We start from the raw sequence: 11,833 nt of genomic DNA, 5'->3' as shown, positions 1-11,833 counted from the left end.
ACTCCATGAGATATTTATTCTACAATACAAGGTGACGCGACATGTAGCATGACACGTGTGAAGAATTGCTAAGAGCATTACGCTACAACCAACATAGCGGTGCCTGCTGTTATTCTCTGCCGCGGGAACGAGTCACTCTCCCCTTGAATGGGAGGGACTAACTTAAAGCGACATTAGTTCACAATCGTACAGTCCTCAAATATACTTGTATTTATACATTTCAAATTGCCCAGATTGTCGTGGTCTACATCGCTGACATTTCAAAGTTGTTTCACACGTGCACTGTGCGGGGCCTGTGAACCATTGGATCATCTTGGTTCGCTCATCTGTGGCATTCTCGCAATTCCCAATATTAGATAATTAAATACCAACAAAAAGTACTAATTTGCATTCAAATCTCCGAGTTCCGTCAGAAGTCATGTATTTAGTTAAACACCTTTGCCAATAGGAATTTGTCGTAAACTACTGTAAACAAAACGATGATGTATTTAGTAATAATAAAAAGTTTGTACCTTCGAATATCATATTGGCTTTCGCGGAGTTTCGCCTGCTCCGACTTCTTAAGCTCTCCATTGATTACCTGATCCCTCTCTACCGTGTCATAGGTCACTCTTGCCTATCGCTATCATCTCATCAGCTGATCAGTGATGTGTATTTATTGTCCGGAGGTCTGCGGAGGAAACTGTATATAGTGAGTGCTTAAGTTAATGCCAAGTAATGAGTACCTGATTTAATGTATAGTAGCGGATGCAGGGGTTGTCGATCCGCCAACATAAGTGGCACTACTGCAGCCGGTACCCCCTCAAACCCACACAAGAACAAACACTGCACACATGTGACACATCTGTTGTCGTATTTGAACGTTGATGTGTTAGTACCAATAGATAAGCAGTGGTGTTAGTCTGTATGGCGTGTGGTGTTCAAGTCTAGCTGTGCACGCAATGTCAAGTATCGCTGACCCTCAACTGTGGTGGCGGTGGCACCGATGGGTGTGTCGATGGGCCGAGACGATCATCATCGTTGGCGTGTGCGCACTCGTAGTCTTTGTACCGCAGCTGCAGCACACAACATCCCTTGTATTCGCAAACGTCGCAGAAACTGTGCACACGGTGTTATCGCCAATACTTGATAGTGGATCACATATTATGGGCTCCGATGGACTGCTGGGTGCGAGTGGCCCTATACATCCACAGCCAGACAACATGCATCAAGAGAAGCAAACCATCGCAACACCACGGCGTATGTGCAATATCCGAAACCCTGTACTCAATGCACAGTGCCACTTGAAATTTGATTCGAAGTGCCAAGTTGCGTGCGATGAGCAAACGCAAACGTCTGTCACAGACGAGAACGCTGCTGACGCAAAGAAGTCTAACACGACACAAGTAGAAACACGACGAGTAGATGTGTACCAACTGAGACTACAACACATACCCGTCACTCTCAGTCAAACACAGACTACACCAGAGGCAGAGGCAGCCACTCTGCACAACAACTTAGAGGTAGTGGAATCCATCGAACGAGAGCTTCACAGGTGCGCAGGCGTGAGTGATGTGTGCAGTTATCAGTAGAACTTATATCATGGCCCAGAACGCAGCGATATATATACACATAGGTGATTGGACGTCGGTTGTCACAGCTGATGTTCAAGCTGTCATCTCGTCTGTTCTGTACTATGAATCTATCTAAAGTGCACTGATATGAATGTCATGTCGACGGGGACACACAGTTGTATTACTACGACACACATATCCGTTACTTTATGATTGTCTCTCATGCAGCGAAGCGTGGGCCTCCACGAGGCTCATGTGATCTATATGTATCATACCATCAGCCCACATATGCAAACGTGAGATCAGCTTACAAATTGCGACAACACACTACTCACTCATACTATTTGCAAACTAAATAGGAAGAAGTGTTGTTGCCAATGCAAACAGTTGTCCTACACGGAAAGGCACCTACTAGTCATATACACCAGAGAATACGCACACATTAAACGAGACCTTCAGTTATGTTCATGTCAGGCAGTTTCACGTATCTCGTGTAGATACTCTTGAAATTTAAACAAAAATTACTGTGTCCATGACCTCATTGTGCACACGTGTTTGTGTTGCAAGGTCCTATACAACTACTGTCTATGACCTCATTGTGCACACGGGTTTTTTTTGTTTAGTTCTATGCATTCGCTGTGTCCATGACCTCATTGTCCATACGTGCTTGTTTTGCTTCATTACATACAGTCACCGTGTCCTAAAAACCCCAAAACCCCAAAACCCACCCTGAAGTGCAATCAGGCATTGTTCGGGTTGTATTCATATGCCTATTTTGGCCTACCCCTTACGTTGGTATAGCGGAGTCAAATGAACATGTACGGCAAACACGTTTACGTGTAGTTACTAATGTGCAATGGATGCGAATTCGGCACGCGTGAATGTGTCTTCCAGGCACATTTGCCTAATGATGTACCTTTGTGCATCACACATACCTGCCTTTACAATACCTTCATAGTACCTTAATAATATCTTGTTAATATCCCGAGTGTTAACATATGCCTAACCCCTGCAACCGCAGACAGTTGAAGGGTCAGTGTGTGCCCAGTGGCTCTGCTTGTGCGGGTGTGTCGCCGTTGCTGCTCTGGGGCGGAGATCTGTCGGCAATGCGACAAGACCCTCAGATCATCTACACAATGGCCGCGAATAAGGTGTGTATATATGTCTTAATCTGTCTATTAAGATGTGTACACATGTGATCATTTTTTTATTAAGGTGTGTACACATATGTTAATCTGTCTATTAAGGTGTTGCACCTGTTATCGTCTGTCTATTAGAATGTACGCCCAGTAATGGCTACAGTTGCGCTCGACTGTTGTGATGGTCTTCCTTCGTGCACGCTTGCGTTGAGTATTGGTGATAGCTTGTACGATTATTCATTTCGCATGCAATGTTGGGCTCTCACGTGATCGTCCGTTCTTTCGTGCGCAGGTGGTGCTGCCTGGAATAGATGACTTTACTTTGGACCGTGACCACGTGTTCGCCAGCCACGACGGCACTAGTGTGTATACGATCACTGTCTTTCTGAACGAGACACTGTCATCGGCCCAATGGAACGGTGGGTAGTTGTATCCGTCCAAGGGGTTTCGGGTTTAGGGTTTTATAAATTTAGTATCTAAGGTTTCAGGTTTTAGAGTAGTTTTTAAGGTTTAGGGGTTTAGAAACTTAGTATCTAGGGGTTTCAGGTTTTAGAGTAGGTTTTAAGATTTGTGGTTTAGATTCCGATTTAATTCAGGGTCTTGCAGATACGCTGTGGTCTATATGAAGCGCTGAATGTTTGTATTTGTGATTTGCGAATGCACAACCGCCCCACGTTCCCGTCTGTGGTGCTCAGCAGGCACTTGCAAGGGTTAATGCGATGGCACAAATCAAACATCAGACCTATGTGCGAACGACCGAGTCCGTTTTTACAGATGGCGGTTGTGAAGTGTAGGTCTGCTGTGTCGTACATATGACTGAAATTGAACGTAGGAATGCTGAGTTCTATAGAGTCTGTGTCCTAATCCGGCCATTAAACGTCACAGACAGCGTGCCTGTGCTTCTCTTTGGTGTTGACGCCAATCTCATTTGGTAAACCTTTTTGTGTTTCTGAAGAGGCATGTGAGGTACCTAAACTCTAAACGCCATATAATGGGAGTTTGTCTAATGAGCTTGTCTTATCGACCGTCACATTCACATCGACTTATTACGCCATCTGTGCTTGGTATTCTACGTGTTTAGGATTTTAGGGGTTTACCCACGCCATCTGTGCTTTCTACAATTCGTTTTTATTTACTTATCTGCATCCTCTTCCACAGACGCCCTGTCCGTAGCCGTGGCCTCCACGCAGCTGGTGCGTGTCAATGACGTGCACCAGGCCAAGGGGTCGGGTACTCTGTCGCGGCTGCTGTCGGCTGTGCTGGTTGTGGTGTGCACGGGCGCGTTCTTCCATTCGCTGCGTCGCATGGGTGTGTCTGCGTTGCTGGGGATTGTGGGTGTTGGCGTCCAGCTGCTGGCGCTGTCGGTTACCGTTGCGCTGCACAAAGCGTATCGCCTGTCACTGCCCACCTCAATGGACGAAGTCATGCCTCTGCTATATGTGGTATGGCGCGTGGTCGTTAATAGTATGATGTGCCTGTGGGTGTTTTTGACAAGGTTTGTACGTCTTTTAATAGCCTGTTCATTGTTCTGTGTAGTCACTGGGGTGACTTCTTTCGTTGTAGTGTTGCCTCTGTGTAGCAGTGTGGAAGTCTCTCTGCCTTTCGCATGCGGTGATTATTTCTGCGTCTCATAGTGTGGTCCTTAGCTCATATGCGATGCATCGTTTTGCTGCCCAATTACAATGGTACCTTTGCACTCGTTTGCACTTCACACCCTACACTGTGTAGCTCTGTGCCTCTGACCTTTCCCTTGGGCCTGTGCTGTGTTGCTACATATCATAGGGTTTGATCCTGCACTGTGTAGCTCTGTGCCTCTTACCTTTCCCTTGGGGTTTTTTTACAGATCATAGGGTTTGATCCGCTGGTGGCCGTGGCTCGTTTCTTCTCTTCGTCGTGTGGTGCTCTTATGCCATCCACGCTGTCTGCTCATCTGTCGCCAGTGTCGTCTGCCCCTGCTCTGTCTGCGCAGAGGGTGGTGGGCCATGGCAATGGCTACGCTGAGTGTGGTGTGTGTGGTGATGAGGCGTGTGCCATGTGGGCGTGTGAGCATTTGGAGGCTCTGCGGTGGGCTGTGCGCGTGGACGTGCTAGTTAAGTCGGGTGTGTTGATTGAGCTCTACGCGCTGTTTAAAACCCACCGCTACTTAAGCACTGCACTGCCGGTGATCACTTTCATGGCGTGTGCCTATGTGGTCCATAAGGTGCTGTGCGGCACATTATACCTGGCGTGTTTCTGCGTGCGTACGCCTCAATCAGTTGCCATGGTTACCCCGGTTGTGCGTGAGTATCAATCGCGTGAAAAGATTAGCATTGCACAAGTACACAGTAGTGTGGATGGACGGGACGTGGCGGAAACGTGTGCGCGGGCGGTGACACTCACATGTGCAGTGCTGAGCTTATCATTCATACAACTGCAGGACGGGGCAGAGGCTAAGTTTAGAACCGTTCCCGTGCTCGCCATTTCCGACATGTCGCAAAAGCTGCTGTCGCATTTCCGTCGCCATGGCAACGAGCCGTGGGTGGTAGGTAGACACAGGGATGTGTTTGCGCAGCTGTACTCCACTGGCGATGAGCGGACGGCCGACTCTGTGATGTCTGGCAGCTGTGCAGTGGCGACGCGAGAGTACTGGGGCGTTGATGATGATACCATGCGCACAACACTGCAGGTGGCTGTGGTGGTGGCCTGTGCCTTTCTTTTGTACAATGTGTTCAAGACACGCAAAGCGACAGCCCACGCACATGCACACACACTCACTCAAACTCGCACAAATGCGCCGGCGCACTCCAACAGCAAAAGGGACAGGTCTGATATCACCGGTGCGTTGCAAAAAGACTCTGTGGATGGCGAAGATTTACGTGCAGAGGGTGGCAGTGCGTGTGAAGTGGCACAACAACACAACACCACAGCCACTAGACAGGACGCAGGGGATATCAAACGGCAGGGCACAAACCACCACAACAACCGACAGAACACTACCGTCTACAACGACTATGGATGTGTCATCGGCACACACATCATTTCAGACAAGGCACCTCACTCAGCCGACACCTCACGAGGCATACACGCACAGGCACAGGCACACATACAACAACAACAACAACAACTACAGCCAAAGACCTCTGTAGGGCTACTATCACCAACAAATGTGCGCAAAGTACGCCGCGCCACATACAACGCGACGCACCTCGATACGATTCACAGTCATAGCAACGCACATACACACACCACACCGCACAGAACACACCACCACGCCACGCATACGGGCCAAGGCACAGACATGGCCATTCGAGAGCGCTTCTTTACCTTAAGCTCCAGTTCATCATCATTAGTCGAAGACATCACCCAACCGAATCAGGCAAACAGCACACAACATGACAGCCCACACGCATCCACACGCAAGGACAGTGCATCCCCAGACCGCCAAACCATCGTCCCCGCATCACCCACTGTTGTAGTGACCACACCACGTGGCACAAGTGACAAAGCACAGGCAGCAGATGCGACGCTAGAGGGCTGTGATGCGACAGACACGCATGCGCATGTGCAGGTGAAGGGGCAGAATGCTCAGGACACGTTGGCGAAGGACGTGCCAGTGACGACGGATGACCGCACAGCGAGTCATGAAAACAGTGAGCAGACGAGCGCACAGGACGCGCACGAACGATGGATAGACGCGATCCACAACGGCAGAGCAGAGGCAGTGAGTGACGAGGATGTGATCCGCTTAGTGAAGGCCAAGAGGATACCACCGCACAGACTAGAGAAGGTAGGGCGAAGTCACATCACCTGCAACCCCGATGGCATGCTAGGACATAGTGTGTATGTGTGATTATGGTAGTTTATGGTCGTTTGCGAGCATATGTATGTATGTATTCATGTCTGTGTTCGCTTGTGTGGTTCTGCTTGAGCTTGCTTGTAAATATTTAGGTTGCGATGATACGCAGAGTGCGTTTGAACTGATATATAAGTAAACACTTTCATGTGTATGTCTGTGTTCGCTTGTGTAGGTTCTGCTTGAGCTTGCTTGTAAATCTTTAGGTTGCGATGATACGCAGAGTGCGTTTGAACTGATATATAAGTAAATACTTTCATATGTAAAAAGTAGGTATATACTTGCATTTGTAGACATATACGTATATATTTGCATGTTTTGTTTTATACGTTTATATACTTGCATGTGTAGATATATAGGTATATACTTGCATGTGTAGATACATACGTATATTCTTGCATATATATATATATATATATATATATATAATATATTTACTTGCATATGTAGATATATAGGTATATACTTGCATGTGTAGATATATACGTTTATTCTTGCATGTGTAGATATGTACGTATATTCTTGCATATGTAGATATATATATATACTTGCATATGTAGATATATAGGTATATACTTACATGTGTAGATATGTACGTATATTCTTGCATATGTAGATAAATATATATACTTGCATGTGTAGATATATACGTATATACTTGCATGTATAGATATGTACGTTTATTCTTGCATATATAGATATATATATATATTTGCATATGTAGATATATAGGTATATATTTGCATGTGTAGATATGTACGTAAATTCTTGCATGTGTAGATATTTACGTATATTCTTGCATATGTAGATATATATATTTACTTGCATATGTAGATATATAGGCATATACTTGTATGTGTAGATATGTAGGTATATTCTTGCATATATAGATATATATATATACGTGCATAAGTAGATATATAGGTATATACTTGCATGTGGAGATATGCACGTATATTCTTGCATTTGTAGATATATATATATATATATATACTTGCATATGTAGATAAATAGGTATATACTTGCATGTGTAGATATGTACGTATATTATTGCATATATAAATATAAATATATATATATACTTTCCTATGTAGATATATAGGTATATACTTGCATGTGTAGATATGTACGTATATTCTTGCATGTGTAGATATTTACGCATATTCTTGCATATGTAGATATATATGTTTACTTGCATGTGTAGATATATAGGTATATACTTGCATGTGTAGATATGTAGATATATTCTTGCATATATAGATATATATATATACGTGCATATGTAGATATATAGGTATATACTTGCATGTGTAGATATGCACGTATATTCTTGCATATGTAGATATATATATATATACTTGCATATGTAGATATATAGGTATATATTTGCATGTGTAGACATGTACGTATATTATTGCATATATATATATATATATATATATACTTGCCTATGTAGATATATAGGTATATACTTGCATGTATAGATATGTACGTTTATTCTTGCATATATAGATATATATATATATACTTGCATATGTAGATATACAGGTATATACTTACATGTGTAGATAAGTATGTATATTCTTGCATATGTAGATAAATATATATACTTGCATGTGTAGATATATACGTATATACTTGCATGTGTAGATATATACGTATATTCTTGCATGCGTAGATATTTACGTATATTCTTACATATGTAGATATATATATATATATACTTGTAAGTGTAGATATATAGGTATATATTTGCATGTGTGGATATATACGTATATTCTTTATGTAGATATATACGTAATCGGGGTGCGTGTGTTTACGATGATATGATGTTACGTGTCTTATCTTTGGTTCTTCAGCAACCAGATATTAGCACTCAATCGAATGGCTACACTCGAGCACACTTGCATTTACTTTGTCTCAGTGTTGGCTGCTTTTGCTGTGTAGGTGCTGAATGACTACACTCGAGGGGTGCGCATAAGACGTCTGTTACTGACGCAGGATGCCATTCAGTACCACAACGACGCACACAGCCACAGCGACAAACCACTCACGGCCAATGCGCAGATGAAAGCATCGGCCACCAACGCACAGTTATTGGACAGCCTTCCGTATGAGGGCATGGACTATACCAAGGTGCTGGGTATGTCCTGATAATTTAGGTGCTAGTTATGTCCTGATAATTTAGGTGCTTGGTATGTCCTGATAATTTAGATGCTAGGTATGTCCCGATAATTTAGGTGCTAGTTGTGTCCTGATAATTTAGGTGCTAGGTATGTCCTGATAATTTAGGTGCTGGGTATGTTCTGATAATTTAGATGCTAGGTATGTCCCGATAATTTAGGTGCTAGTTGTGTCCTGATAATTTAGGTGCTAGGTATGTCCTGATAATTTAGGTGCTGGGTATGTCCTGGACAATTTAATCACCCTCAAGACATTGTGTGTAGTTCTATTGTCTCGTTCAGTGGGGAGAACATTTGCACCTATTATCGTGTCCGTTTGCTAGCAGCAATCGTAGCGCACATGTTTCGATATCTTAGTATCACTTGCAAACTGTGCCACTGTCATATACAGTAATACATGAGAACATGAGTTTGAATATAAATGAATGTTAGAGTTTAGCGATAACCCCTTAAAAACCCCTATAACCATGAGACCAATGGCACAGCCATCCATTGCAGAGTGACATTGTATTGGGTATCTGTCCCACTGTCAATACACTCATGATCATTGCGTTAATCCACTGTCAATACACTCATGATCATTGCGTTAATCCACTGTCAATACACTCATGATCATTGCGTTAATCCACTGTCTATACACTCATTATCATTTGCGTTAATCCACTGTCAATACACTCATGATCATTTATGTTAATCCACTGTTAATACACTCATGATCATTTGTGTTATTACACTGTTAATACACTCATGATCATTTTTGTTAATTCACTGTTAATACACTCATGACCATTTGTGTTATTCCACTGTTAATACACTCATGATCATTTGTGTTATTCCACTGTCTATACACTCACTATCATTTGCGTTAATCCACTGTCAATACACTCATGATCATTTGTGCTAATCCACTGTTAATACACTCATGATCATTTGTGTTAATCCACTGTTTATACACCTATCATCATTTGTGTTAATCCACTGTCAATACACTCGTGATGATTTGCGTTAATCCACCATCAATACACTCATGATCATTTGTGTGATTCCACTGTCTATACACTCATTATCATTTGTGTTAATCCACTGTCAATACACTCATGATCATTTGTGTTAATCCACTGTCAATAAACTCGTGATCATTTGCGTTAATCCGCTGTCAATGTTATGTGCTGTGGTGGCTTTATCGTACACTCACCCGCAGTCATCTCACAGGCGTGTGCTGTGAGAATGTGGTGGGCTATGTCCCTGTGCCAGTGGGTGCTGTTGGTCCCCTTCTGCTGAATGGTCGTCGTGTGATGGTTCCCATGGCAACGACTGAGGGCTGTTTGCTCGCAAGTACTCACAGGTGAGTTGCCACTTATTTGGTAGAGTGAACAAATACGGAAGTGAGCTGTATATGTTAAATCTGAATTGCTAAAGCACATATTCTTCTCCACGTGGGAAGTACACTTTCTACGACAGATGCATATACATATTTACAGATATGTAGACAGAATGTAGACGTAAGTACACGTTCTACGACAGATGCATATACGTATGTACAGAAATGTAGACATATGTAGACGTTAGTATATATTCTACGACAGATACATGTACGCATTTACAGATATGTAGACATAATGTACATTCTACGACAGATGTATATACGTATTGTGACCAACTTCGCCTGAGGCAAACAGCTCAGTTGGGTAGAGATTTTATATATTTTTTTAGCACGTGTCTGTGACCCATGTGTGTACCATGTACGTGCCCCTTGTCTTGCTAGCCATTAATTTTGCGTAGTTAATTTCAGGTTCTTGATTGTGCGTGATTAATTTTGCGTGATTTTGAGTGGTATATATCATCCCTTGCTCAGACCAAACCCCGCGCGTTCGCATGTTTCCGCCTGAAAATAACCGCGCGATTATCTCCGCGCGATTATCTCCGCGTGATTATTTCCGCGTGATTATTACCGCGTGATTAATGCCGCGAGGTTGCGCAGGGGAACGAAGGCCCTGTCTCTGAGTGGTACATAACACCCATTGCCTAAAAACCCTAAAAACCCACCCGTTCGCTTAATTCCGCGTGGTTTTGCAGGGGAATGAAGGCGCTGTCGCTGAGTGGTGGTGTGACATGCGCTGTGCTGCGTGAGCGCATGACACGTGCGCCTGTTGTGCAGTTTGACACTCTGCGGCGGTGTGTGGATCTGTGTCAGTGGTTGGCCGTCGACATCAACTTCAATCTCATCAAGGCATCGTTTGAGAGCACCAGGTACTTCTTATCAGTATCATATCTACAGATGTAAGTGTCAAATCTATAGATGTTTGTGTCATATGCATCTATATCATACCTACTTTTTCCACAGACCTACATAACCTGGCGTTTGTTGCTCCATAGTGCGGTGTATGTTGCTTTATAGTCTGGTGTCTGTTGATGAGCGTGCTCACATCTCATGCTCTTTTGACTATCTCTCTCTCTCTTTGTGCAGTCGTTTTGCGCGGTTGTTGGATGTGGATGTGACGGTGGCTGGGCGGCAGGCGTATCTGCGGTTTGGTATAGAGACAGGCGATGCCATGGGCATGAACATGGTGAGCAAAGGCACTGAGAGAGCCCTCGCTACACTGAGTGAACAATTTACCGACATGCACGTGGTCAGTCTCAGCGGCAATCTGTGTAGTGACAAGAAAGCCACAGCCGTCAATTGGGTCAAAGGACGCGGTCGCAGTGTGGTGTGTGAGGCTGTGCTGGACAGCAGTGTGGTGCAGACGGTCCTAAAGACAACGGTCGAGGCGCTGGTGCACCTAAACGTGTCCAAGAATCTAGTGGGTGCGTTATCTTTTTATGTTCTGAGTGGCATTGATCTCCAGCAGTGATTGATGGAGTGCGGTGGTATGCACACGTGTGCATACAATACCCTAAAACCCTAAACCCCGTCATAGTAAATGTAGTATCCGTGCTGCTTCTTTTGGCTCTGATTGTGAGGTGATGGGTTTTAAAATGCGTACTATGGGCCTACGTATTGACTGCTTTATCACCCTAAACCTAACCCTCAACACTAAACCCTATATCCCAAACCCTAAACGGCTCTACGTCTTTCATACGCTTGTCCAGATACTCATAATATACATATATATAAATATATATATA

The 11,833-nt window shown here is 43.9% G+C and overlaps 2 protein-coding genes across 3 annotated transcripts; both read left to right on the top strand.

Moving 5' to 3' along the window:
- Window positions 1–604: 604 nt before the first annotated feature.
- Window positions 605–8,678, top strand: SARC_01873 (the record flags this gene model as incomplete). 2 transcript variants are annotated; one of them, XM_014304396.1, is made up of 6 exons in its annotated part: window positions 605–1,534; window positions 2,575–2,704; window positions 2,985–3,111; window positions 3,851–4,134; window positions 4,536–6,458; window positions 8,472–8,678. In XM_014304396.1, the coding sequence occupies exons 1-6, from the start codon at window positions 942–944 to the stop codon at window positions 8,676–8,678; spliced, it is 3,264 nt and encodes a 1,087-aa protein (XP_014159871.1). In that variant the 5' UTR covers window positions 605–941. The 2 variants fall into 2 exon arrangements, with proteins under 2 accessions (XP_014159871.1, XP_014159870.1); XM_014304395.1 differs by lacking the exons at window positions 605–1,534; window positions 2,575–2,704; window positions 2,985–3,111 and adding an exon at window positions 3,410–3,482.
- A 2,109-nt stretch (window positions 8,679–10,787) lies between these two features.
- SARC_01872 (hydroxymethylglutaryl-coenzyme A reductase) lies at window positions 10,788–11,559 on the top strand (the record flags this gene model as incomplete). Its single annotated transcript, XM_014304394.1, has 2 exons — window positions 10,788–10,957; window positions 11,175–11,559. The coding sequence occupies 2 exons, from the start codon at window positions 10,788–10,790 to the stop codon at window positions 11,557–11,559; spliced, it is 555 nt and encodes a 184-aa protein (XP_014159869.1).
- Between the last annotated feature and the right edge of the window lie 274 nt (window positions 11,560–11,833).

Source organism: Sphaeroforma arctica, assembly GCF_001186125.1.
Source record: "Sphaeroforma arctica JP610 unplaced genomic scaffold supercont1.79, whole genome shotgun sequence".
NCBI classification, from domain to species: Eukaryota; class Ichthyosporea; order Ichthyophonida; genus Sphaeroforma; species Sphaeroforma arctica.
This window is presented reverse-complemented; position numbering and strand designations above follow the sequence as displayed.